The sequence below is a fragment of the Cylas formicarius genome, unplaced genomic scaffold (genome assembly GCF_029955315.1).
Source record: "Cylas formicarius isolate icCylForm1 unplaced genomic scaffold, icCylForm1.1 PGA_scaffold_2__14_contigs__length_35257938, whole genome shotgun sequence".
NCBI classification, from domain to species: domain Eukaryota; kingdom Metazoa; phylum Arthropoda; class Insecta; order Coleoptera; family Brentidae; genus Cylas; species Cylas formicarius.
The window spans coordinates 24,738,083-24,763,281 of NW_026844319.1; the positions used below are offsets into that span (position 1 = coordinate 24,738,083).

At 34.7% G+C, this 25,199-nt stretch overlaps 8 protein-coding genes across 14 annotated transcripts; 5 read left to right on the forward strand and 3 right to left on the reverse strand.

Moving 5' to 3' along the window:
* Positions 1 to 72: 72 nt before the first annotated feature.
* LOC132697799 (peroxisomal biogenesis factor 3) lies at positions 73 to 1,565 on the forward strand. The gene is made up of 4 exons (XM_060663453.1): positions 73 to 536; positions 677 to 883; positions 939 to 1,118; positions 1,169 to 1,565. Exons 1-4 carry the CDS (start codon positions 207 to 209, stop codon positions 1,496 to 1,498), a joined length of 1,047 nt encoding a protein of 348 aa, XP_060519436.1. The 5' UTR covers positions 73 to 206; the 3' UTR covers positions 1,499 to 1,565.
* Positions 1,566 to 2,102: 537 nt separating this feature from the next.
* Positions 2,103 to 5,087, reverse strand: LOC132698569 (suppressor of cytokine signaling 5). Of its 2 annotated transcripts, XM_060664745.1 has the most exons (5): positions 4,849 to 5,087; positions 4,237 to 4,744; positions 3,968 to 4,151; positions 3,120 to 3,284; positions 2,103 to 3,068 (listed from the first exon to the last, which is right to left on the reverse strand). In XM_060664745.1, the coding sequence occupies exons 2-5, from the start codon at positions 4,661 to 4,663 to the stop codon at positions 2,411 to 2,413; spliced, it is 1,434 nt and encodes a 477-aa protein (XP_060520728.1). In that variant the 5' UTR covers positions 4,664 to 4,744; positions 4,849 to 5,087; the 3' UTR covers positions 2,103 to 2,410. The 2 variants fall into 2 exon arrangements, with proteins under 2 accessions (XP_060520728.1, XP_060520729.1); XM_060664746.1 differs by having other exon boundaries at positions 4,237 to 5,087.
* A 385-nt stretch (positions 5,088 to 5,472) lies between these two features.
* On the forward strand, positions 5,473 to 6,647 carry LOC132697999 (m7GpppX diphosphatase). The gene is made up of 4 exons (XM_060663813.1): positions 5,473 to 5,826; positions 5,887 to 6,032; positions 6,087 to 6,308; positions 6,363 to 6,647. Exons 1-4 carry the CDS (start codon positions 5,511 to 5,513, stop codon positions 6,645 to 6,647), a joined length of 969 nt encoding a protein of 322 aa, XP_060519796.1. The 5' UTR covers positions 5,473 to 5,510.
* LOC132697998 (E3 ubiquitin-protein ligase E3D-like) lies at positions 6,637 to 7,751 on the forward strand. The gene has a single exon (XM_060663812.1). The coding sequence runs from the start codon at positions 6,637 to 6,639 to the stop codon at positions 7,711 to 7,713; it is 1,077 nt and encodes a 358-aa protein (XP_060519795.1). The 3' UTR covers positions 7,714 to 7,751.
* A 543-nt stretch (positions 7,752 to 8,294) lies between these two features.
* LOC132698844 (mitochondrial intermediate peptidase) lies at positions 8,295 to 10,761 on the forward strand. Its single transcript, XM_060665187.1, has 3 exons — positions 8,295 to 9,532; positions 9,586 to 9,900; positions 10,007 to 10,761. The coding sequence occupies exons 1-3, from the start codon at positions 8,356 to 8,358 to the stop codon at positions 10,606 to 10,608; spliced, it is 2,094 nt and encodes a 697-aa protein (XP_060521170.1). The 5' UTR covers positions 8,295 to 8,355; the 3' UTR covers positions 10,609 to 10,761.
* Positions 10,762 to 10,992: 231 nt separating this feature from the next.
* On the reverse strand, positions 10,993 to 13,894 carry LOC132698847 (SRSF protein kinase 2-like). The gene has a single exon (XM_060665192.1). It carries the CDS (start codon positions 13,754 to 13,756, stop codon positions 12,077 to 12,079), a length of 1,680 nt encoding a protein of 559 aa, XP_060521175.1. The 5' UTR covers positions 13,757 to 13,894; the 3' UTR covers positions 10,993 to 12,076.
* A 62-nt stretch (positions 13,895 to 13,956) lies between these two features.
* Positions 13,957 to 17,444, forward strand: LOC132698845 (DNA replication factor Cdt1). Of its 4 annotated transcripts, XM_060665191.1 has the most exons (5): positions 13,957 to 14,083; positions 14,281 to 14,356; positions 14,492 to 14,988; positions 15,052 to 15,664; positions 16,701 to 17,444. In XM_060665191.1, exons 1-5 carry the CDS (start codon positions 14,046 to 14,048, stop codon positions 17,298 to 17,300), a joined length of 1,824 nt encoding a protein of 607 aa, XP_060521174.1. In that variant the 5' UTR covers positions 13,957 to 14,045; the 3' UTR covers positions 17,301 to 17,444. The 4 variants fall into 4 exon arrangements, with proteins under 4 accessions (XP_060521174.1, XP_060521171.1, XP_060521173.1 ...); XM_060665188.1 differs by having other exon boundaries at positions 14,281 to 14,988; XM_060665190.1 differs by having other exon boundaries at positions 14,027 to 14,079; positions 14,281 to 14,988.
* Positions 17,445 to 19,398: 1,954 nt separating this feature from the next.
* On the reverse strand, positions 19,399 to 23,239 carry LOC132698168 (divergent protein kinase domain 1C). Of its 3 annotated transcripts, none has more exons than XM_060664099.1 (4): positions 23,101 to 23,239; positions 22,820 to 22,998; positions 19,642 to 20,478; positions 19,399 to 19,586 (listed from the first exon to the last, which is right to left on the reverse strand). In XM_060664099.1, the coding sequence occupies exons 2-4, from the start codon at positions 22,970 to 22,972 to the stop codon at positions 19,578 to 19,580; spliced, it is 999 nt and encodes a 332-aa protein (XP_060520082.1). In that variant the 5' UTR covers positions 22,973 to 22,998; positions 23,101 to 23,239; the 3' UTR covers positions 19,399 to 19,577. The 3 variants fall into 3 exon arrangements, with proteins under 3 accessions (XP_060520082.1, XP_060520081.1, XP_060520080.1); XM_060664098.1 differs by having other exon boundaries at positions 19,399 to 19,592; XM_060664097.1 differs by having other exon boundaries at positions 19,399 to 20,478.
* Between the last annotated feature and the right edge of the window lie 1,960 nt (positions 23,240 to 25,199).

Here is a 25,199-nt window from a genome sequence, read left to right on the forward strand (position 1 = left end):
GCCAATTTAAAAGTACGAGACCAGAACGTCCAGAGGACTACCGTGGTTGTTAAATTTCAAAATCCATTAGTTTTTATCTTTGATTATTAGACCTATAGTTTATTACACGGTGTGTAATTATTATTATCCGTAAATATGTAGAGTAAATGTGATTTATTTAAATACTGGTGACAATTAGCATAAAAACTTTACGCCAAGAACGAACAATGTCTACTCTATTCAAAATACGATCATTTTTTTCAAGGCATAAAAACAAATTTTTCATTGGAGGGCTACTAGTTACAAGTACATTACTATTATCGAAATATATGCAAAAACGCCTGCGTGATTGGCATGAAAAAGAAGCAAGAGAATTTTTGGAACGTAATCGTAAACAAAGTCACTTTGAGAGTATCAATCAGACATGTAATCAAACCATTTTGGGCCTTTCGTCTTCATTATTGGATACTATATATGCAGAAGTTGATACAGATTCTATAATTGAATCTTTGAAGAGTAATTCTGTAAATAAGTTTGAAAAATGGAATACCTTAAAGGTAAATATAACAGAATATCAAACAAGCAGCGAAATATCCAAGACATCCAAAAAGGATGTGTAAAAATGCATACACATATCAGATATTCAAATTTATTGAAATAGTATTTGTTATGAACAAAGTTTGGAATTTTCTTTTAGGTTCAAGTTTTTACAAAGGCAGCCTGTGTTATTTATGGTCTTGTTATGTTAGTTATGACTTTGAAAATACAACTAAACATACTGGGTGGGTACTTATATAGAAACACAATGGATGTATCAACCCAGCAGCAAGAACAGTATTTATCTTTGTGGCAGAATTTTCTAAATGTGGGTGTTAAAAAGTTAACTAATACTATTGAAACTGAGGCAAGTGTTAATAATTTTAAGAATAGGTAGATAAATATTTTATCTGTATTTGCAGGTTGAAAAAATATTAGAAAGGGTGGATTTGAAAAAGCAAATGAAACTAAGTGATTTGGAAGCAATTTTCTGGTCATTACAAAGCAGCTTAGCCTCTCATAAAGAGAGCCCCATTGAACAAATTCGGCCCTATGTGATTAACGATGAACTGTCAAGTAATACTGATGTCTATCATAACATGGTAAGTGTCCTTCACATAATATTCATTGTTGTAATGTTCTATATTCCTAGTTACGGGACACTGCAGATTTGTTAGAAAGTGATGAAGTGAAGTTAATAGTCACCCATTATGTGAGCAAAGGTTTCTATGTCCTTGGCGACCAGTTATCAGAGTTTTTTGGACAAAATGAATCAAAGCTTTCCGAGCTAAGGGATGAAAAGGTGGACATTGACACTTTTTTGAACCCTTTTAGCAGTAAAAAACCTATGGCAAAATTGATACCTATTCTTAATGGCTTACTCTCCAAGCAATCATTCCCCCAAAATTTTACACAGATTTTAATAACAGATGAAAAGATTAACACCCTGGGTGCTAATGTTTACGAAAGTTTGTTATTTTAATATTGGCATCACTGTGTTTTTGTAAATACATATTTGCAAGTATCTGCGTATTATTTACCTTTAAGACAACAGATTTTCTGGTCTGTGACAACTTACTAATTTGTTGCTGTTGCTGTTAGGTGGAAATAAAATGTTCTGTGATAAAAAGTGACTGCATATTTTCATTGGTGTTATGAACTTCCTATTTTTTATCAAAGACCTTAAAGGCCCTAACAGAGCAATAAGACAATACACGACACATTACATGAAACTAAAACCAAACTTTTGGAAACGCTAAATTCCCTAACATCTCGCACCACTTGCATCACTTGGCATGAATGTGCAAAATGGAAAAAAATTTAATCATTACCCACAAACTTGTGTTTCACTGGTGTCTTCCTACAAAAGTTAGGTTTGTCAAAATATTTTTCTAGTATGATTGCAAAGATTAAACATTCTTGTAAAATGTGTACAGGTTTCTCTGTATTCTTGGCCTTGGTAAACTTGCCCCAAAACTTCTTTCATTCTTGGAATTCAACCTTGCTAGTAATGCACAATTTTTTCATGTCCTAAACAAAAAAATAAGGAAACTAGTGAATTAGTTAAGTGGTACACAACACACGACTTAAAAAAGTTTTATTCAACCAATAATATAATAAATGATATAATCGAATATACTCCATTAAAACAGATGCTGATCCAAAACTATAATGTACATAAAAAAAAAATCAGAAAAATTATATGAAATTATCTAATGCCATAGAGGTAAAGGAGAACACAAAACAATCCACATTGTGATATAAATAATTAAAATAAATCCAATATGGATGTTTTTACTTTTTTTTTTAAACTATCAAAATATCTAAATAATAATTTTAACCTCCTTAAGCTATTTAAGTAACAAGAACGGACATACCAGCTGACCAAAACTGGTCAAGGTGGTATGTTTCTAACTTCCAACCACTGCACATCATCGTCGAACCTTTCAACTCTTACTTTCTGACGATAGTGGTATTCTTTCAGATATGTCTTCAGAGTTTTCGGTAGTTGCAGCTGGTTGATATTGTCATAAGCCAGTCGATTTACTATAGTAGCTCGCGCCAAATGCTGCAAGGAGAACGTAAAATTCCTATGTAATGGCCAAGTTAGCATGGGCTCGAAGAACATGCAACTGCTTGGGTCTTTATAATGTTCAATAAGACCACAAACCGTGTCCGAGGTAAAAACGCCCGGATCGTGGGAGTCAAAACTAAATCGGTGATTCCATTGTTCAATACGAGCATGTAATGAACGCCCATATTTTCTGAAAGATACGCTAAATAAAAATTCTTCTTGGGCAGAGTCTCTCAGGAGAAAAGTGCCTTCAGGTTTGCCCTCCAGGAGCCTCTCCGCTTCATAACGATCCATTTTACCCCAATAAAAACTACAGTTGGTGATACTTAACAAGTCAGGTACCAGGCAGTGTATGAAATCAACTTGAGTATGGCAACCCGCTATTGAATCGAGTGGGCAGGACCTTAATGTCACATGGTTTTGGAACAGGGCTTTTAGGGACTCTACACTGAGATCAGGCGGGCAGACCAGCTGCAATCTGGAAGCAACTATGTTAATACATGAAACCAGTTTTTCGTGAAGTATGTACCGTCGTGGAGGTTGGGTAGAGTTGTTTTCTGATTCAGAATCTGAACAGAACAATTGAAGGCGTCTAACTGAGCGGAAATTGGCTGGTGGATCAACACCCTGCTCTATTTCTCTAGCACGTGCTAATCTGGCTGCCTCGTCACAATCCTCATGAACCATTCTCATCCTAGTGGGTACCAATATGCAAAGTTCAGAGTGACTTTATTTGGTAATATTTAACAAATAACTTTACTGGACTGTACTGGGTGGTGATAATTGAAACATTTGAATAGGAAAAGTCGACCTACATGTGATGGGGTCAATTTTTCAAGAATATTTAATGGAAAAACCGTATTTTCATATCTTCAGAATCCAACTCTGAATGCCATATATAAAATAAAAGCGTATCAATACTTGTTTGTTATTGGATATACTTCCTCTAAGGTTGGGTTACTAAATTTCTGGCGCATACCATGTTTTATGACTCTACTTGCATGCCAGGAAGGGAATGATTCATATTCGCTTTTAAACCATTGCATTGAGAATGTCTCAAAGACTTGGCCAGAGATAAGAAGTTCAAAGATTGCTCAGTAAGTGATTTCATTAACATTTTTATCAATTGTGAGACATGTCAGTTGAATTATATTTTACAGATCATGGGTTTACTGAAAAATTTGGAGTAATTAAGCTGGTCCTTTATCAAATTGTAAACATTATTATTATTATTGCAGAAAAAATTTGGCCCCCATCCTACCTTGGTTTAATACACAAAGCATCTACTTTATTCAATTCAATTATTGTTCTATGCTGGTTTTCATTTTTGAACCAACCTCTTATTTTAACATACTGGTAAACATGAGCGTATCTTACCACTGGACATCAACATTGACAAATGGCGCATTTATAACAATATTGAATGGGGCCGAGTTGTTGGCTCCAGCAGTTCCATAAATACCCCTCACATTATTGGATTGTTCTATTTCAAGCTGAGGTGCATGAAGATCAACTCTTGCATCCCTTTCATGAGCTAGATTATTGTTTTTGATGGGTTCATCTAAAAGGATATTCCAATTATGGTATTCACTAAATGATTTGCCCATAATATAAAACAAGCAAATTATTAAAAGCCAAGCACTTACCTTTTTCCAAATTGGAATCCCTATTTTCTTGCCACTCACTGTTGCTCGCTACATTGCTAAATTCTCTTTTATAGCAAGTACATTTACAACAATTTCTAAGTTGGTCACCGACAGTTTCTTTAGCTTCTTTTTTAGGGTAATTAAATTTGATATTCCATTTCGGAGATTTTTTCAAAGCACCACTACATGCACTTGCACCAGATGTGGAGGGAATATTCTGGGATACCTTTTTATTTCGTTTAGAATTAAAGTGTAGGGACCTTGCTCTTCGTATATTGAAAAGATTTATTTTGCTTCTTTTCTCCTTGTATACATGCAACTCTAAACTGCTGCCATCACTCTGAATGGAAGATTTTTCACAAGAACACTGTTCCTTGTCTGATCGCGAACATTTTTCCTTTATTTCTTTTCCAGAATCTGATTCCATTTTTACCACTTGTTATTTTAAATCATGTATCTATATATAGCTTTAGTAACTCATTTTCAGATCCACCACAAATGATGTTTTCTTAAAAAATAATTATCAAATGCAATACACATGGGTTAATAGATTTTGTTTATAAATTCAACTCCAAAGTTCTGGTCTGACAAAAAAAATTACGTCAGACATACCTTCCAAATGGGTTGGGCATCTTTAAAGTAAGACGTCAAACAATTTTGTGTTTAAACTTCGTAACAGGAAGAACATGAAATTCCAACCGTTGACTAACCGTTGTACGTTGTACGGAAAAAACGGAATTATTGGTTTGCGAATTAAGTATTAAAAACAAATAATCATATCCTAAAAGTACCCATTTTAGACACTTCGATGTGAATGATGTGATCACTTTTCTTTGACACAAACGACATTTCAAAACAATAAAAAAAGCAAAGGGAAAAGTATTGGTCAGTTTGATTTATATTGGTAAGGTTAAGTTTTCTCAATGGTTACAACCAAAAACTAAAACCGAATTTAGTTCGCTTGTTTAATAATTACCGATTATTAGTTTGGATTTGAATAACGTAAATACACAGCTTAATAACTTTGGTGAATAAGTATCTACTGTATTGGCTTGAATATAACCCTATATTTTTCGACCACTTATTTTCCGTTAAAAATCTTCATAAATAACTTTGGAGTCGCGTTATATACGGGCCAAAACAGTAATTAAAATTTAAAATTTTTGACCACCAAGATCAATCATCAGACATGTAACTAACCTAAGTCTATTTTATATTTATCTATGGTAACAAAAACTGCTTTATTTAGGGGTTATATTGTTTATGATAAAGTTATGAGTTTGGAAAGCCAGGGAATTCAGTCAAAAAAACCGAAATTAAACCTAAATTTGCACGAAAACATAAAAGATCTGTCAGAGTTCAAATTGGGCAGTGTTTTGCAAAATAGTACTAACCGGAAAGTCGTGTGTTTGAGAGGAAGTTTTCAATCCAAGGAGGGGGAAGCTGTAGTTATTTTGGAAAAAACCGCATTTTCGGTCGATGATTTAACTAGTGACAGTAAATTTTTCTGTGAAAAAAATCAACTCGAAAAAATATTTCATAACGACGTGTATGGTGATTACAAGTATTTTCCTATTCAAGAATTGAATAGTATGTAATTATGGTTTGTGTGGGTTCTAAATTGGTTTATTTGTTGCCTTTATTTTTCAGGCATCAAGGCAACAATAATTCATCCAGCTACCGAAAAACACATTGCAAAATATTCATCTCAGACTTTTTATATTATAGAAGAGACTCCAGATATTTATTTTGAAATTGTTTTGCCGCATATAACTGACCAGAAGTTTGATTTACAAGTAGGTTAAAACATGGTTAGTTTTATAAAAGTAATTGATGATTTTTTCATTTAGTGGGTGTATAATATTTTGGAACACAAATCAGAATCAGATCGAATTCTGGTAGAAGATACTGATCCTAACAATGGCTTTGTAATGGTACCTGATTTAAAGTGGAATGGAGAAATAGACACACTGTATTTCTTAGCTATCATCAAAAAAATAAATATTAAGTCAATAAGGGATTTGACTTCAGACCATCTGCCCCTATTAAAAAATATTAGAGATAAAGGCATAGTAAGTACATCTTTTCTGATTCTAATATGTTTATGGAGCTAAATTTTATTCTAGGCCGCAATTAAGAATAAGTATGGACTTGAGAGTTCAGACCTACGGATATACTTTCATTATCAGCCTTCCTTTTATCACTTGCATGTACACTTTACTTACTTAAGGCATGAGGCTCCAGGGATATTAACTGAACGAGCTCACTTGTTAACAACAGTTATTAATAATATAGAATTATTGTCAGATTATTATCAAAGAAGCACCATTCCCTTTGTGGTAAGGGAAAATGACAAATGGTTTGATAAATTTGTGGAAAAGGGAATTGTGAAAAGGCGCAATGGTATATAAAATTGTTGTAATTGAAATTAGGCGTAAACTGCAGAGTGCAAATGTTTTTGTCACATTGTTGGATAGCTCGTTAAAAGATTTAAATGTGATTTTATGTGAAGACCATTTCCAAATTGTTATTGGAAAGCAAACTGTTTCAATTCCATTAAATGCCTTTAAGGCTACTCCTTCAACATTGGCCTCGGTAAAAGTTGTTAATGGCATTGTTTCATTTCGTTTCTTCTTAAGAAATGTCGATGATAACTACTTTGGCAGCTTTTCTGTAGAGTTAATTAAAAACAAAGTTGACTCCTTCCAATTAGAAACCGAGAAATATTTATCATCAGGGATAGATTATAACATTAAATGCAACAACTGTAAAAAGTTGTTAAGTAACGGTGGCCTCTGTTTTAAGAGAGTGTTGCCATTACCCTCGGACAGTTTGGACTATGGGGATTGGTTTTGTCATAACCACTTGTCTAGTTCTGTGGATCTCAGTCCCGGCAAGTTTGATGTTTTTTTTTCTGATTGCTATGTTCATTTAAATAAAGTCAATTTGACACAGTTTACACAGGAGAAAAATATTCTCTTGTGCAGGTTTTGCTTATATTGGATAGGTTGCGTTCATAACTTTGAAACTGTTAAATTGTGGTTCAACACTGTGCAATTCTCTGATAGAAATTCCATTAGGGTTACTGATCCTATGTCCGATGTATTAAAAACTATCAGAAATTGTTTTAGTCGATGCATATTAAACACCGTTAAAGTTATCCTGTGCTACCAACGACCACGACAAAACCACTACCTTTTAATTTGGATATTAGAAAAGAATCTAGATGTAATTTTTAATAGAGTTGGCCAGGTTGAACCAAAAAGTGTGGCAAAAACCTTGTTTAAATTTATTGACCGTGAAGATGACCAACAGCTAAGGAGTTGGCGGCTGGATAACAATGTTGAAATGATAAATGTTTCTAAACCCATGATGGTGGAAATTTTAAAGCACCTTCACTATTATAATCGGTTCTTTCCTCTGGATTTTGCACAATCTAGTGAGTTTTTTGTTTCCTATTTGTTACTTTATGGATAATGTGGCCAATAAATATGTATTGAGATTTCTCTGCAAAAGGTTTTTTATTTTGTTGCAAAATAGACTAATTTATTTGTGAACGCCCTTTATATGTAGGTGCCCTACACAGAATTTTATTTGTACGCGACAGAGGATATATGTTACACAGACAACAAAAGTGGATCTTGATTTGTGTTTATTGTGTAGGAGAGTTTTTAATTTCAACAGTTGGCTGACGTCGACAGAGGATATTATAGTGACGTCATTAACGGTCTTTACTTACGGAAATTTATTTATACATTTTTTAAAGACCTTTATGGGTATACAATATAATAAATGAACACACTGACATTTTTTGCAAAAGAGATATTTTAAATTTATATTTAAAAATTCATTAGGATATTTTATACAATAAATCATAGAATGGAATTAACCGAAATTATATATATTCTCGCTCATTGATCTACTTCGTGGTTCTTTCTAGCAATCCAAAACGTTATGCATGCAATCAATGGTATTAACTTTTTCTTATCTAGAATTTAGAATCATGGCAATATATCCTGCAGCAATTCTCCTTAAACTTTTAGAAGAAGAATTTTTAAAGGTTATGTTTTTGTTATTTAGTTGTTAAAAAAACTGCCATGTTTAATACTATAATTTAAAATGTTTCCATTAAAGACGATAAAACCGCATTGCGGAATATTGCATTTCGCAAAATCGAATGTATCCATTTGGTCTCCTTTGGCAGAGGCGTTTAATTCCCGTCCTCTTCAAAAAGTAGACACCAAGCAAGATGATGTTGGTCTTTTCGGGATAGAGGAACTAAAATCACCTGCTGGATTTGGTTCCTTGAAATATAAATGCCTTCAGAAAACAGATAATTTAATGAATGAAGCTACACAGCACGGCTTAAGGTCTAGAAAGATGGTTGAAATATTCGATGATATTTCAGATTCCTTGTGCCAAGTAGCGGATCTAGCAGAATTTGTTAGGTTATCACATCCAAACCAACAATTTAACGAAGCAGCTCAAGTTGCCTGTGCGACAGTTAGTGGTATTGTAGAGAAGTTAAATACAAATGTTGAACTCTACAATATTTTAAAAAGTTCTATTAGAAAAGGTGATGTTTTAGAGCTGACTGAAGTTGACAAATTGGTGGGTGAATTATTCCTTTTTGACTTTGAACAATGTGGTATCCATTTATCAGAAATAGCAAGAAATGAAGTGGTGTGGTTAAATGACGACATATTAAATTTAAGCCAACAATTTGTAGCTGGAACCTCAACCTCTCGAACAGTACATAGAAATATTTTACCAACAAATGTGAGGGATATTTTTGTGGGTGACCAAGAAAAAATTATAATTTCGGGATTATATACTCATTCAAGTAATCCTATAGTACGTGAAATGGCTTACAAAATTTATTTGCACCAAGATCCTCGACAAGAAAACCTTTTAAGTAAATTACTTCATGCCAGATACAAGTTGGCGAGGATTTGTGGCTTTTCAACTTACTCAGAAAGGGCTCTAAAAGGTGGCATTATGGATTCTTCGGCAAATGTTATGAATTTCTTAGATGACCTCAACCTAAAGATTTGGGATAAGGCTCAGCTGGATTTTGAATGCATGGATAAAATCAAACAAAAGGAATCCCCAAACTATGGTATGTTATCTGCTTGGGATGTCCCATATTATACCTACCTTGCTAAAAACGACTGGTTCAAAATATCTGGAAAAGAGTACTCCCCATATTTTTCTCTTGGAACCTGTATGGATGGACTGAATATGATATTTCAGTCCCTGTTTGGCATTAGCTTGGTAAATAGTCATATTTCTCCAGGTATGATAGATATAAAAAAAGTAAAGACTGATAGATTGATGGCATATTTGCAGGAGAATGTTGGTATCCAGATGTTTACAAATTAGCTGTTGAACATGAGAGTGAGGGTTTGCTGGGGTACATTTACTGCGATTTTTATGAGCGCTCAGGAAAACCTAACCAAGATTGTCATTTTACGATCAGAGGGGGAAAACAGTTACCTGATGGTTCTTATCAGTTACCCATTGTAGTTTTAATGCTCAATTTGCCACCTCCAAGATGGTCGAGCCCTTCCTTATTGACACCCAATTTGGTGGATAATCTGTTTCATGAAATGGGACATGCCATGCATTCTATGTTAGGAAGAACTCAGTACCAACATGTTACAGGTGTGTGAGAAATCTTAACATTTCATGGTGTTCTTTTGTTATATTGTTCATATCTATATTTTGAAAATTTAGCTCTTAGTCATAGTAATGCTATTTCTATTTTTAGGGACAAGATGCAGCACTGATTTTGCTGAAGTACCTTCCATTCTAATGGAACATTTTTCATCTGACCGTCGAGTGTTGCAATGTTTCGCTAAACATTTCCAAACTCATCAACCACTGACAGATGACATGTTAGAGAGATTGTGCACCTCGAAGCGACTATTTGTAGCTAGTGAAACTCAATTGCAAATTTTCTATAGTGCACTGGACCAAGTGTATCATGCAGAGCACTCATTTAAACAGTCAACCACTAATGTTTTAGCTGAAACACAGCCAAAGTACTATGGGCTGCCATATGTTCCAAACACTGCTTGGCAATTAAGGTTTAGTCATTTGGCTGGCTATGGGGCAAAGTATTACTCCTATTTAGCATCAAGGGCAGTAGCCAGTTTGATATGGAAGACTTACTTCGATGGTGATCCCTTCAGTAGAAGTAATGGGGAGAGATACAGAAGAGAATGTTTAGCATTGGGAGGGGGAAAAAACCCTAAAGAGTTGGTTGGGGATTTTTTGAAAGTTGATCCCACACCATTTGCATTTTCAAAAGCTTTGGTGGAAGAAATTGAGGATTGTCAAAGCCAAGTGGATAGATTTCTAAAGAGATGATTCGTACTGCACCAGAAACTTCTTTGGTGAATAATGTAAAAATGTAAATACATGAAAAATTTTGTAAAGTTATTATTTATTGTTTTTCTTGAATTAAAAATGTTTCATATTTGTTACTCTAGAATTAGTTTTTAATTAAAATTGAAATACTGACATTATTTGTGATTTAAAACTGCTCAAAACACCACTTTGAGTACTATCCCATTTAATTACTCATGGAAAAATGTAGTATCAGATACGTCTAATTTGAATTCAACATTCTGGTTAGCAAAAACGCATTTGCTATAAAAAAAAATTAAGGAAAGGCTAAAATATCAAAAGTTAACTGCAACTGATTCCCAAGTACATATTGACAAACAAACATGAAAGGTTTTATTTTTGACACTACTTGTCATTGTGGGTGCAGCTCCAATAAAACTAACAACAATGAATTCATTGTATACTTTACGAGATTCAATGTACAATGTAATGTATATATCTGTATATATCAGTTAAAGTATTTTAAATACAAATGTATGACGTTGGTGCTTCTATTTTGTGGAACTGACTGGTTGATATATATCGCAACAGGTTTCCATTTTCTATAATTCCCTCAATCTATTATGGCTAGAATAACTCCTTTATATTTTTCTTAGTTTGCATAATATTCACTTCTACTACAACTTTTGCCTTGCAAACATGATAGGAACTATAAACGGAAATACCGAATCTGCATGTCGAGTCGATAACACCCTATTTGGGGTAGTTTTCTAAATTCTACTTAAGTTTATCCCCCAGGCTATGAATAAATATTGATTAATGAAAAACTATCCAAAAATCTCATTTATTTATTTGCAGAAGCACAACTTAATTTGGCGGTTCTGCTAAAGCGTACTTGTCCCAAACTAAATATTTTGAAGACCTGTTTACACTCTAAAATAGAGATAACAGTTTTTAGTAATAACTAGTCCCTTCTACGCTTCTAAGCTACCGTGCATAACTATTTTTTTAATGATACCTATATATGTATAGGTCATATAATATTGTGATTTTGAGATCTAATTTCAAGACTCTGTAGTTCTTCTGTTATAGTTAATACAGAATCCCACCAAATTTCGTAATGCTTTAAGCTTAATCAAAATAAAAACGTATTCATCTATATTAATTAACAATTTGCAAAAGAAAATAAGTTTTTTGCAGAGCTATTTTTGGATAGTTTTTTCACCTAAGAAATTAAATTACTAAATCATAAATTCATCAAAACAGCCTACAGGGACATTTATATTGTCTATTACAAAACACATACATCACAATTTTCATCTATTACAAATCTCTATATACACAGAAAGAAAAAGGCCCTGTTCAACCGGATGAAATAAATAACAGTAAATGGTTGTTGAATGCATTTTGACATAAAAAAAATATTGGACTAAAATGCACTAGATATTTATTTTTAACAAAAGCAATTTCATGTAATCAGTCACCTAACTCACTTTTTATTCAGCCATGGATGCTTCAAGCAACTCGCGGCAGTTGCGCGCCTGTTTGGATCAAAATCGAGCATTGGCTTGAGAAATGCAGCAAACTCCATTGCATCTTGTCGACTCCAGTCATATTTTTCAGTTAGTACATCTTCGAGACCCCAAGGTTTGAGACCGGTAATGTGTCGAAGTTCATTCTTCTTGTTGAAAAACAATTTCGAGTTTGTTCCACTTTGAGCGATTCTTCTGGGAATGTTACCAAGCAACTCAATTATATGTGCTAAATGATCTTCATCCCGGCAATAATCTTCCCCAGAATGAGGCTCAAATAAATAATCTCCAGTAGCCAGTTCAAATGCCATGCAGGCAGTGCTCCAAATATCTGCAGAGGTGTTGTACCCCGCTCCCAACAGAACCTCTAAGGATCGGTATTGTCGAGTTTGGATGTCTTCTGTAAAATGTCTCTCCACCCAACAAGCATTTCCTAAATCGGCAATTTTTACTTCGAAGTCGCATTCTACAAATGCAGGGTCCAGCTCCAACTTTTCGCTTTTTGAGTGGGATGTCAAAGAAGGCGAATCATCTTCTGACATAAAAACAACTGACACATCTTCACAAGGAATAACAACTTCACCTCCACCGAGTTCATCCATGCAGCCATTTGAAAGTTTTTCTGACATTTCCTCAGGATTATCAGGACTGGAATTTGCTCCATTGCAATCAGTATCTCCGTTAACATCTCCATTTTCCACAACTTTTTTCTTTTCCTCAATTTCAATTATCTGTTCCATTTGCTTTTTCAGCAACTCATTTTGTCTTTTTGCTTTCTTTTTCAGTTTTTTCTTCTTGTTTTTGCTCATTTTCACAGGCATCATGTCTTGAGGTGGGGCTGTGCTTATTAACGAAGTTGGTAATTTTAATCCTAATTGGTGCATTTCAGCTGCTTCACATGCTAATCTTCTAATATACTCTTCTGACACACAAACCAATACATTTTCTGGTTTGATATCAGTGTGAATAATATTGCATTTAGTGTGCAAATAATCCAGACCTTCCAAGACCTGCCTCATTATGGTCCTTACATTACTTAGAGGGATGCCATGATAGTTAGACTTAATTATTAATTTCAACAAATGGTGGCCTAAAACTTCAAAAACCATGCACACATGCACGCCATTTATTCCACTTATTTTGAAATCATTCAGCAGCTGAACAGTTTTGTTTCTTTTGGGATCCATAGGATCTGAATCTCGAACTGCTTTCAAAATTTTAATCTCATCCAGAGCTGTCTCTGTGAAGTGTTCGGCTGACTTAACAATTTTTAAAGCTACAAATCGTTTCTCTTCCAAATCCCAGCACAACCACACTGTAGAGAAATGGCCCCAACCTAATTTTCGAGTGACATGGTATCTTCCAAGAAATAAGTCCCCAATCTTGACAGGATGGTAACCTCCCTTGCGGTAATCTGTGCTATCTTCCTGTTCTTCCTCTTCACTAGTATAAGGTTCATCTGGATCTTCTATAGTTTCATTGCTGGAACTGTGAGACGGTTCGTTTTTCGAATGAATTCTATTTTCGCCGCCGTGACCGTTCATATCGTTTCTACCTTTCTTTTTACCAGGCTTGTGCCGCTTCTTTTTGGCCTGTATGGCCAAGACACGTCTGTTTACGTCCGATTTAGCGCTCATCTGTGAATACGTTCAACACAATCACAACCAAAGTTCGAGCAAAAAGTCAAATGTCCCTCATTTTGAAGAAAAACTCTTTTGTTTAATTATGGCCGTCGCTGAGCACTCCAAACAGAATGACAGTTTTGATAGGGGGCGCTTCGCCATTCTCGCACAGAAAGAAAACTGGAGCAGCAATTATTCATAGCAGTATGGGAATATTGTAATAAGTTTAGTTTACAGTTTCAGTTTATTTTAACATAACAAAACATAGAAGCCTATTGAACTAATAAAAAATGAAAGATTTGTAATGTCTACAAAATATGTTTTTAGGATACGCCTTTGTAGGTAGATAGAGACTATATATAGAAAAGATTTTCAGCACACTACATACTTAAGATCATAATAAATCTTGCTATTCTGTGATACTTGCAATCGCTCTCCGTTCTGTGCATGACGAATAAAGGTTTTGGAGGGAATTTAACGAATTGCGTGGCATTTAATTCCCTTTAAATTTGTTTATGTTTGTAATTTTATGTTTATAGAATGGCTCAACCATCGGTAGCGTGTTTTTTCAACACCAGAAAGCGGGCTGCTGTCGAAGATTCCAAAATTCAGCAGGCAAGAAAAGTGCTAGTGTTAGATTCTACCCAAACAAAAAGTGTTTGTAAAAATGGGGTAGCTTTAGAGGGAGAAACTGATATTGATAAACAGGATTCGATGATTTCCTCAAATGACTTTGTTTCTTTTAAACAGGTGAAAAATGCGCAAGAGGAGACAAAAATTTTGACCAATAAAGTAGTAACAAATACAGTTTTAAAGAATGAGAAACAAGCAAGAAAAGTTTTGAACGCCACTCGGAAAAACAAAATTAAGGGGGATCACAAAAGCCGAGATATTCAAGAACTTTTTAGCAAGCTAAACAAGTCGGATTCAATCAGTTTGAATACTCAAACTACAGATATGACACTTAGTTCAAATGAGTCACCTGAAGATAGTAGCTATATCACCCCTCCTTCAACACCTCAAAAAACTAATGCCTTGGATAGAATGAAACTTCTTGAAGGTCCATCCTTGAAGGAAATTAAGAATAGGATGAAGAGGTCAACCCGTTTGAATGAGCTAAGAGCTTCACTCCTCAAGTTCCAAGAGAGTGATAAAAAGCTAACAGAGATTGAAGATAAAACGTCTACAATTGGAGAATCACCTAAACTTAAGGAGTTTAAAACTATTGAGATAGAGGTGCACACTAGGTCAGTATTATCGATTTTAAAGGCAAGAGTGCAAGAGTTAATTTTATGTATTTTTTATTGTAGTCCCCAAAAGATATTTTCTCCTGAGAAGGCATATCTTAGCCCAAAAAAAAGCACCACAGGAGTCCGCAAGAATTTGTTGAATTTTCTGAGTCCTACGAAGACATCGTGTTTACCACTTTATAGTCAGTCCAATGAGTTAGTACAAGAGCCTTCTAAACCAGCACTGACATTACCTTTTAAATACAGATTCTTGGCAGAAATGTTCAGAGCTGTGGACACAGTTTCTCAAATATTATTTAATCGTAAAGAAACCATCACCTTACGGAAATTAAAACCTGCTGTTGAAGAAATGCTAAAGAGGAATCTATTGGAGAAGCACTTGGCACAAATTAAAAGCATCTATCCTGATGCATACTCATTCAGTCAAGAAAAACTGAAGGTTTTTGGGGCTGGTTTAAAATCAGAACAGTGGGAGTTGGTGTTAAAGCCAAATTTTAGTGAGAATGATCATATGACATCTGAGTTGCTTTTGGAGAGGAGGAGGAAGCTTTATAATATTTTGTTGGACAAAGTTAAAGGCTACCACAATGAATTTTTGATCAGTCTAGATACTCCAATTAATATTCCCAAAGATCACGTGACAAGGTGGCATCCCGAATTTGATATTGAAAAGGTCAGTTACAAATTATGTGCAAATATTAGACTGGGCCAAAAAAAAAAATGAATAATATATTAGCAAAGTCAATCAGAATGAAAAAATAGTATTGTAAGTTTGGACTCTTAATATTAATGAGAAAAGATGTGTTGTTTGTATATTTTTTTTTGCCCTGATCTTATTATTCCTTTCTTCTTTGTATATTGAGTTATTAGTTACAAAATTCCAAAATGAAAAAGGTAACTCAAAAAATCTATTTAATTAAGCCTTGATTTTTTGGAAACGGGCTGGTCTGATGAAAATCCGAGCTTTTTTTTACACAGAATTCAATTGCCTACAAAAATGTATTCAGATAAATATGAGATGAGGACTAACAAACCGAAAATACAAAATAGTGTTAAGGGCCGAAACTTTCAGATTTTGAATGATTTTCAATATATTTTTCATAAAACAACACAACACACAACAAACAACAGTTTGATAAATATATTTGACATGTGAAATGAGGGAATAAAATTGCCAGAACAATTTTTATTTCTCTGAATTTCAATTTTTGATTGGTTAATTGAATTGAATTTTACTCGGTAATATTATTAAAAATTACTGAATTAGTTTTATTTTTCTTTAGCAATAATAATAAAATTTGGTAGATTGCATTTGCTATTGTAAATTTATCCATAAAATTGATTGAAATATCTTCTGCCAAAATTTTAACCGGAAATGTCGCTTAAAGTGTGTTGGTCCACATCCACATTAGTTGGGCCACCTTGTGGAACTCATAATTTTTTTTGTTTGATATTTTTTAAAATTTGTTTTCATTTACTCATCCTTCAAGGTGTTGTTTTTGTTTAAAATTAATTTTGCTGACCTGATGTAATCTGCAAAATTATTATTATTTATTATTGCATAATTTTAAAAATATAAATATTTAAAGTGGAGCAAAGCACGGTTTAGATGTTATTTTAGATAAGGATCTTGCAATATTTCATAAAATGCAGGTACTATTGTACTATTGTACAATAAAATTAATATTTCAATAACTATTTGTTTTTAGGTGCCTGACATTGAGTTAGCTGTACTCCCACAACCTCCCGCCGAGGACAAATTGACGACTGGCGCAGAAGTTCTAGAGAGAGCGAGGGTACTCTTTAGTTGCAATGCTCGTATGGAGCAAGCATTGCGCAAACTAAAAGAGACCAAAGAAACTAATACCACTCTGACAGAAGAAAAACCAAAGTTTATTCCTGAATCTGTTTTAAAAGGAATACCGAAAGCGCTGTTGGAAAAAGTAAGGGAAAGGCAAGCTGCAAAAGCATTAGTAACTATGACCAGGTCAAGCGATAAGGAAAAAGAGATTCAGTTGTATGCTCGTTTACCAGAACTTGCTCGTTTGACCAGAAATGTTTTCGTTTCGGAGAAGAAATCTGTCCTGCCTCTAGAAGGGCTTGTCGAAAAGTTAGAGAAATGTTATAAGGGGAACCTAAGCAGAACGGAGATGGAAGAACATTTGAGGAAGATAGCACATGAGACACCAAAATGGTTGGTCTTCCATAGTATTAGGAATGGGGTGTACGTGAAGTTGACTAAAGACACCGATCTAAGTATGGTGGTGAATAAGTTAGAGAGTGCCTATAAATTGAAGAATGAGTCGTGAAATTTATTTAGAGTAATTTAGTTAAGAAATTGACAAAACTGATGTTCTTTGACAAATTAATTCGCAATTTGTGCACTATTTATATAGGGCTAAACAACTTTGACTTTTTGGTACTATGTTTGGAAAATAAATACTATTATTTTGTCGGAAATTGTTATATTTTAATTTGGCTTTATTTCTTCACAATAACCACTAGTTTACAGTCACCAAATCCATTTCAGTTGCGGGAAAACGGGGAATTGTAGAAATAATCTGTGAAATAAAGTATCCTAATAACTTTTTTATCCAAACCAGAATTCTTTATAAATAAAAAAGTTGTAGATAACTTTTTTATTTCAAAAGAATCTAAAGTGAAGATATCGCCACACGGATTTTAGGCTGATGTGAAAAATTATGCTCATGACATGATATGACGTGGTGTTTTCCTTTTAAAATACTCCAACTGCGAGATCCATGTACAGTGTGGCCTATTTTGGTTGTCGAACGTCACTACATCTTATTGGTCGGAAACAAGATTTTAAATGACCGCGCTTGCGCCTATTAAATTGCCCATTTCAATATTTTTTTCATCTTCGCTTCAAAAAATCCTATATTATTAGCATAGGCAAAGCTTTCACCAGGACTTAGTTAAAGCATATAGATATTAGATAATATATTGGCGCTACTACGGTAAAAAATGATGCGCTGCAGGCAGCATTGATATTGTCGCATTTTCTTTTTAAACAGCGATTTCTACACACTTACTGATTTTCTTAGACCATTTAACGAGATCTAGCAATATTTTGAGATAATACTGCCGTAAAAATGCCGTATCCAAATTTATTGACGATCTTTCAACGGCCATGTTGGTTGTGCAGAACCGCAAGGTCATTGGTTAACAACGAAATTTTAAATCTCGTTGGATCTGGACCTTCTAAACATTTTTTTTCATGGTTGCTTCATAAGCCTCTGTATTATCAGCATATGGAAGGCCCTATATCTCTAATAGCTATATGAGTTAAAAACTGTTTAGAAATTGAATCTATTTATTTACAAAATTCATCAGATCATTAGTTTTAATGTAGGGGGATCCAGGATAGCTCGGTTGGTAAAGCGTTGACTTTTCAAATCGAACTTGCCGAAGGTTGTGGGTTCGATTCCTTGCTTGGGTGTATTTGTGTTTGTCCGATTTTAACGATTGGCAAAAAATTGCCAAATTTACTCGTTGATTTATAAGAAAACCTGGGCAGCCGTGTAAGTAAAGACGCGAGCTCATTGTATAATAGAAAAAAGAAGTTTTACTGTATTTTTGACAGTTACTGTCTTTTTGACAGCGTAACCAACTCAATAAAAAAATTCAAGAAGTATAAATTAATATTTTTCATGCTGATAATTGCAACGTGTTTATAGCTGAAAGTATTTCCTTTTTATTTTTATATTCTTCAAAAAGTGAATCAGCAGCTTCTAACATGGCTTCTTTCACAAATTCTCCGTCTGTAAATGGTTTTTTAATCTTAGCTAGCAAATGCGATATTTTATACGACGCGATAGTGGTTTAATAAAAAACTTTGTTGGTTAGTTATTGAAGATTTTAAAGAAATATTTTTTTTTCTTCTAATTTCAGGGTTTATTGAATAGTCACTATCAAAATTGGTACGAACGGTCTTAAAATGTCGTTCAATATTTTCTTTTATTGGGAATCGCAACACTATTATTACACAACAAACACACTTCCCTTTGCAATCAACGAAACAATATAGACGTCACCATTCATCGTTAAAATAATATGATCTTTTTCTTTTACATTTATCCATGAAGGGTTGTGAAAGAAAAAAGTCATTTCGGATTACTTGGTAGTTTTAAATGCACGGTCTACGCGTGGTCTATTCGAAATACGATCACACACAAAAAACAAAAAATACGCGGGTGTTATTAGATACGCTTAAGGCTTAAAATTAGTCCAGCGAGGGCGTATTAAATATCGATTGCATTGCCTATCCATGCATTAGAGCTTGCAGGCAAAATTAATTTCATTTCAATTTTGGTATTGCTCATTTGGTAAAATCGCTGTTGTCTAACAAAAGAACCGTGGGCGTATGATGGCTAAAAAAACTTCAAATATTAACAAAAGCTTTATTCGCTAAAGAAAGGAATCGCTATTCACTGACTGCTCAACTTCCGCCAGAATGTTGTAAAGGCGTTTTCTAATGGCGTCGTCCGGAGCTTTCCTTGTCATCCCGTCCGGATTGGCACACTGTCTCAGAATGGACGCCAAATCGGATGGTGTGTGTTGCGACATCAATAACCCTGGAACTATCACGGTATTGGACATCCTCCAACCCAAGAATATCTTCTCGCATACTATCTGAAAGTTACTGTTCACGGTCGTCGTCAGGCAGCGGTTCGACGTTTGATTGCAAGCGGATCGACAGTCCAAGAATTCGCAATCGTTTTCCTTTTTACACCCCCGCGTTTGTTGAAAGAGGCCGTCGATCACGCTTCGAGGAAATACCTCGTCCAAGTCGATGAACTTTAGTTTTTTCTTGTCTTTAGCGAAGCCGAAATGACCCACTCTCATGTCGCACAAATAGAAAGGTTCGCGAAAGTTGTTCTCCAGCTCTTCGAGCAAATCTAAGATTTGCACTGCGTATTTTAGTCTGCGACCCCATTCCTCACGCGAGTCGCTCGTCGAGAATAAAGACGAACCCAGCGAGATGGGTTCCAGATATTCAACTGCGAAATATGGGCCGCACGTGCCGAGCAGTTGAGGAAACACGTCCTTGTCCGTGAAGAGAGTGGATAGAAGGTACTCGTGGTTTTGTAGCAAATACCACAGGTTTTCAATTTCCTTTTGTCGTTTAACCTTATCCTTTTCTTCGTAGGAAGGCTTCAGACGCGATAATCGCACCGCCGTGTCGTATGCCAGCGTTAGGTTTAACCTTCTTTTAACTATAGCACGTATTGTCGATAGGAACTCCTTTTCTGTCGGATATTTTAAGATTCCGTTGTCGTACCAGTGAATGGTTTGGATATTTCGGGGCACAGATTTGAACACCAAGCGTATGTTGTGCCATTCGGCACTGAAAACTGCCTCTTTCGCAGCTTGGAATGAATGACATGTAAGCGAGTGGATGTCTCTAGAGACGCAGAGCGGTGCACAAAGCGATCCTACGGCCAATCCATCTTCGTAAAGTTTGCACTGTAACGGAAAAAGATTATCAAAGCATAAAGCAAAAAAGAATTTGCTGATGATATCATTTGTTTAGACAAAGGAAGAATCCAAATAGTTCAAAAAGCGCGCCTATATTTTATACATAATACCATTATAATATTCTTTTTGAGAAATTAAAAAATATAAATGGACATTCGGTGGAAAAACAGTGAAATCTGCATTTGATTTATCTGTGCTACAAAATTGTCTTTTTCTGCTCCAGTTTGTAAAAGACCTGATTACACACCGATCTAGAGTGCGGGAAGCGTCACTTTACCGTGTCAGTTGAGTTTCCCACGGATCCGAGCCACTTCGGACATTTCCGGGATTTTACCGCACGGGTTTGGGAGCCATAGGATGTTTTTCGAAATATTTCCCACACCTTGAATTTTGAAGTTTGTCAGTGAATGTATTCGTGTAATTTTGCGAAGATGTACCCAAAAACTAACGCTCGTACAAAAAGTATAGTATGCAACACGTTCGGTAAACTTTTTAACTCACTCGTTTATTAAAAACTCGCTCTGCTGCTTTCTGCTTGTGCCAAATAAACTCGTGAGTAAAATGCCGTTTACCGCACTTGTTGCATAATATACTATTAACAAATGTCACCCATATTTCGTCAAAATAGTATATTATGCAACAAGTGCGGAAAACGGCAGCGAGTGACTTAAAAAGTTTACCGAACGTGTTGCAACTTTTTCTACGACAAATTTCAAAATTCAAGGCGTGGGAAATATCTCCGAAAACATCCGATTGCTCCCAAAACCCGTGCGGTAAACTCCCGGAAATGTCCGAAGTGGATTCGTGGGAAACGAAACTGACGTGGTAAAGCGATGCTTCCCGCATGCTAGATCGGTTGGTACTTCATTTTTGTTCACTCATTAATTAACACATCCACTCAATATATCACGATAGACCCCTTCCACAAGGAATCCATCCCAAATTAAATAATTAAGGCTTCCTGATAGGAAAAATTGTTACTAATTTTAGGGTCTGCAAACTTCATTGTTGCAATAAAATTTATGATCTTTCGTAGTTTCTGAGTTAATGGGGTAGGGAACGTTATTTCGGACATTCTGTGCACATGCAGTGCAAATAAATCATTTATTTATTTTTTTATCTTATTGGAAAAATCAAAATAAACAATTGGAAATACTATTAATTTGTGATGAACAGTTATTCCGGAATATCATCTTTTTTTTTCAATTCAGGATTGCCAGACGTTTCTACCAGATCTCACTTGGTATTTTCGGTGCTTTCGCTTTGTAATCAATTGTGCGGTATCGGCGTCCCGTATTTAGATTTTAATTGTATTGTATTTATTATTATATGTACAGTGTGTCCCATTTTGGTTGCAATGTGCCATCTGAAAATGTTTTACAAAAATGGTAAGAAAGCAATTATGGAGTAGAAATTTGAACCACAGACATACATTTAAAAAATCAATACTCATATGACCTAATTAACATTAAATTCATATATCTGTGGTCTGTATGTATAGGACTTTTTTGTGAAATGTTAAATTTTCTTCATTAAATTCCTTATTCGTATATTTTGTAAGGTGTTATCAATGTGATAAAAACGCAGCACATATTTCATAAAATTAAAAGCATATCCTTCTCAAGCATTATTTATAAAGGCATGAATATTAAAAAAGTGATCCAATAGGTGTTCGCGGTTACTAGAATTTTTCAAATTCATTAGCTACGCAAAAATTGATTTCGTGTGTTTTTGTCACACGTGATTGCGTTTTGATATTTGTTAGTTTGTTTATCAACGGAACCACCCATACCAAGCGCAAACGATAATTACTATTAAGTTATAGAAAGGAAACACTAAACTAACCAAAACTCTTAATAATATGAATGACTTATAGCACTTTCAATTTTGATTTTATTGATGAATAAAACAACATTGATAGATGCCCCAGAATTTTACATTGTCAATACAAGATAAACATGAAGGAAATACATCATTTGATCCATGAAAGGGTATACTGAACCTCGTATTGCAAAATTTAAGAAATATATTAATGTAGTTGTAGTTGTGGATTTAAATTATTCCAGAAAAGTGTTACTGTTTCAGAACAACATTATTCCACCCTCTGTATAATGATAGTATTTTTTAGCTATCGAACACTATCGAAAAAATTGTTTGATTGCTACTCTATTTCCCTTCGGACTCATCATGGCTGTATTCAGTAATGCCAGTTTGTCAATTCAACTATATTTTTGGAATTTTTGAATCCGTGATGTGCTAAATAATAATAATAAAAAGTTTTGCGATAACAGATTGAAGAAACACAAAATTGTCGACTCTACTTACTCACCATCTTTTTTACGTGCTGCCAAGCTTGAAGATTGACGCAAAGCACATTCCACTTGAATAAGAAATAGACGAAAGTGGAGAAAACGATCCCCGTCGAATAAACTGTGTACCTGTAGGTGTACAATACGCCCGGCAGACGTTTAACAAGCAGCATTTTACGATGATGTATCCATAAGATAGCTGAAAACGAACGTTCTCACGACACGCTAAGCAGATAAATGGAAATTTAAAAGAAGTAAAAATACCAATTTTTTCAACTATGGAAGATGCACATTTACTCACCAACGGAAGAGCAAACTACGAAAATGATAAAAAATGATCGGCAGAATCGGTGCTAAAATAATGGGGGTCATATTTATGCGGTGCTGCCGACGGCGACGCTATGACGTCCGTCGAGGGTGTGATGCCGTTTGGATGTGCGCACTGCAGGTATATGAGCGCCGCGGCGCCGCCGTCTTTCACACTCAAGTTTAACGAACTGAATTATTTTTTATGTATTCCCTCACAAGCAAACAAGCAACAACGGGTCAATCAAATCCGAATTAAAATTTTAATGGCTCACGCAAATTAAGTAGAATTGGAATTAGAATTCCTTTATTAATAAGGAATAAGGTTCCTCAGTTCCTTAACTCAGAAACTACTAACGATAGAAAAAAATTTCAATTTCAATGTTCCGTTGAAATGGGGTAAATACCAATTTTCTAATTTTAAATAGGACACTCTGTATATTATTATTATTATTATTGTCATTATTATTATTATTATTATTATTATTATTATTATTATTATCATCATATTATCAGTGCTGATGCAGAAGGTCGAGTGGTACGGCATCAGGGGCATGCCACACAGATTATTGCGCTCTTACCTTAGCGGCAGACTTCAATGTGTCGAATTGAATGGAAGATTCAGTAGTTCTAGCTTGCCGGTATCGTTTAGAGTGCCGCAGGGCTCGGTGCTCGGGCCCCTGCAGTTCATAGTTTACATCAACGAATTGCCTTCCCACATACCATGTAAAACTACGCTCTACGCGGATGATATCCCGAGCTAGGAACCCATATGAAGCACTGAGAGTGTGACCAACAAGACTAGAGCGCGTGGATGGTTCCCGTCGAATTGCTTACAGTTAAACGAAAATAAAACGAACCATTTTATTTTCTCTTCTCCTCTTCTTCGTTCTCTTTCTTGGAAAGATCACATTGAACACCTCTGCCACAAACTGTCAAGTCAACTGTTTGTAATTAGAAACTTAAACAAGTCACTCATTCCTATCATGTCAAGACTTGCTTATTTCGGATTGTTCCATTCTGACTTAGCGTACGCTATTGTTTTGTGGGGTGGTTCCGTGCATGCAAGCATTGATTTTCTTATGCAAAAAAGAGCGATACGTATGATTGCGAATGCAAAACCTCGTGATCACTGCCGCCCGCTCTTTTTTGACCTTACCATCACTATTTATTTACAATACAGTCACTCGCATACATGAGCTAAATAACGATATGCCTAAGCACTGTGATCGTCTCTATCAATGTTATTAGAATGTGTTTGGTATTGTGTTAATTCATTTTCATTCACAGACGTAACTTGCCATTTGTTGTTCTTGTAATGTATTTAATGGTCAATAAACTCTAAAGTCTAAAGTCTATTATTATTATTATTCATGTATAATGTCCTATGCTTAAGTATAACTTAGTAAATTAGTACAGGATAGAAAATCCCTTTTTCCAAATGGAAACCCTCTCTTGTTATAATTTCATCAGATTTGGCATTACAAGGATTTTGTTCTAACGTTGTCTATTCGGGAAGTTTATAGTATCCGAAATAATTGACAATTTAGCATTTTCCTGTTGTAATAATGCTAAGTTGAGTTATTAGTTGATATTAGAAAAGTAGACCATCAGGCAGTACAGAAACCCCACTTTACAAAACACAATCTATTAATTTGACACGAGTTCTCTTATTTGATTTAATTAATCTGATTTATTCTATTACAACCCGAATATATTCAGAACAAAAGTGTCGCTTTAACCACAAGAGAATATCAGAAAAAATATTCGCAAAGAGGAAATCCCACTAAAAATTTTTTTGGAAGAATTAAATGTCATTCGAGGGAGCATAATGTTTTAAGGTATAAGCAGAGGGATGAGATTTTAAAGCTTCTCTGACACAAGCAAGATTATAAATTATTATACTTTACAAATTTAAAAATAAATAAATAAAATTTCAAAACTTGAAGCAAGTGTTCCACCTGACACCATCGTCAGCGATACTAGTTGTATTTATTAGTTCTAATTGAATTTCGATCCTAATTCTATTTTTCAGAGTTTTAGTATCATGACCAACTAATAACAACATTTAACAGCCGTTTTATAGCATTAATA

Bases quoted from the DNA above. Each gene is read 5' to 3' on its own strand.
- LOC132697799 (XM_060663453.1), top strand. From the start codon at position 207: ATGTCTACTCTATTCAAAATACGATCATTTTTTTCAAGGCATAAAAAC. The intron at 537-676 runs GTAAATATAACA...ATTTTCTTTTAG, and splicing joins AAAAATGGAATACCTTAAAG to GTTCAAGTTTTTACAAAGGC. The intron at 1,119-1,168 runs GTAAGTGTCCTT...CTATATTCCTAG, and splicing joins CTGATGTCTATCATAACATG to TTACGGGACACTGCAGATTT.
- LOC132698569 (XM_060664745.1), bottom strand. From the start codon at position 4,663: ATGGAATCAGATTCTGGAAAAGAAATAAAGGAAAAATGTTCGCGATCA. The intron at 4,152-4,236 runs GTAAGTGCTTGG...ATATCCTTTTAG, and splicing joins GGATTCCAATTTGGAAAAAG to ATGAACCCATCAAAAACAAT. The intron at 3,069-3,119 runs GTACATACTTCA...AGTTGCTTCCAG, and splicing joins TCTACCCAACCTCCACGACG to ATTGCAGCTGGTCTGCCCGC.
- LOC132697999 (XM_060663813.1), top strand. From the start codon at position 5,511: ATGAGTTTGGAAAGCCAGGGAATTCAGTCAAAAAAACCGAAATTAAAC. The intron at 5,827-5,886 runs GTATGTAATTAT...TTTATTTTTCAG, and splicing joins TCCTATTCAAGAATTGAATA to GCATCAAGGCAACAATAATT. The intron at 6,309-6,362 runs GTAAGTACATCT...ATTTTATTCTAG, and splicing joins ATATTAGAGATAAAGGCATA to GCCGCAATTAAGAATAAGTA.
- LOC132697998 (XM_060663812.1), top strand. From the start codon at position 6,637: ATGGTATATAAAATTGTTGTAATTGAAATTAGGCGTAAACTGCAGAGT.
- LOC132698844 (XM_060665187.1), top strand. From the start codon at position 8,356: ATGTTTCCATTAAAGACGATAAAACCGCATTGCGGAATATTGCATTTC. The intron at 9,533-9,585 runs GTATGATAGATA...GCATATTTGCAG, and splicing joins AAATAGTCATATTTCTCCAG to GAGAATGTTGGTATCCAGAT. The intron at 9,901-10,006 runs GTGTGTGAGAAA...TTCTATTTTTAG, and splicing joins TCAGTACCAACATGTTACAG to GGACAAGATGCAGCACTGAT.
- LOC132698847 (XM_060665192.1), bottom strand. From the start codon at position 13,756: ATGAGCGCTAAATCGGACGTAAACAGACGTGTCTTGGCCATACAGGCC.
- LOC132698845 (XM_060665188.1), top strand. From the start codon at position 14,046: ATGTCTACAAAATATGTTTTTAGGATACGCCTTTGTAG. The intron at 14,084-14,280 runs GTAGATAGAGAC...TTATGTTTATAG, and splicing joins TTTAGGATACGCCTTTGTAG to AATGGCTCAACCATCGGTAG. The intron at 15,665-16,700 runs GTCAGTTACAAA...ATTTGTTTTTAG, and splicing joins CCGAATTTGATATTGAAAAG to GTGCCTGACATTGAGTTAGC.
- LOC132698168 (XM_060664097.1), bottom strand. From the start codon at position 22,972: ATGCTGCTTGTTAAACGTCTGCCGGGCGTATTGTACACCTACAGGTAC. The intron at 20,479-22,819 runs GTGAGTAAGTAG...TTTCCGTTACAG, and splicing joins GGCAGCACGTAAAAAAGATG to TGCAAACTTTACGAAGATGG.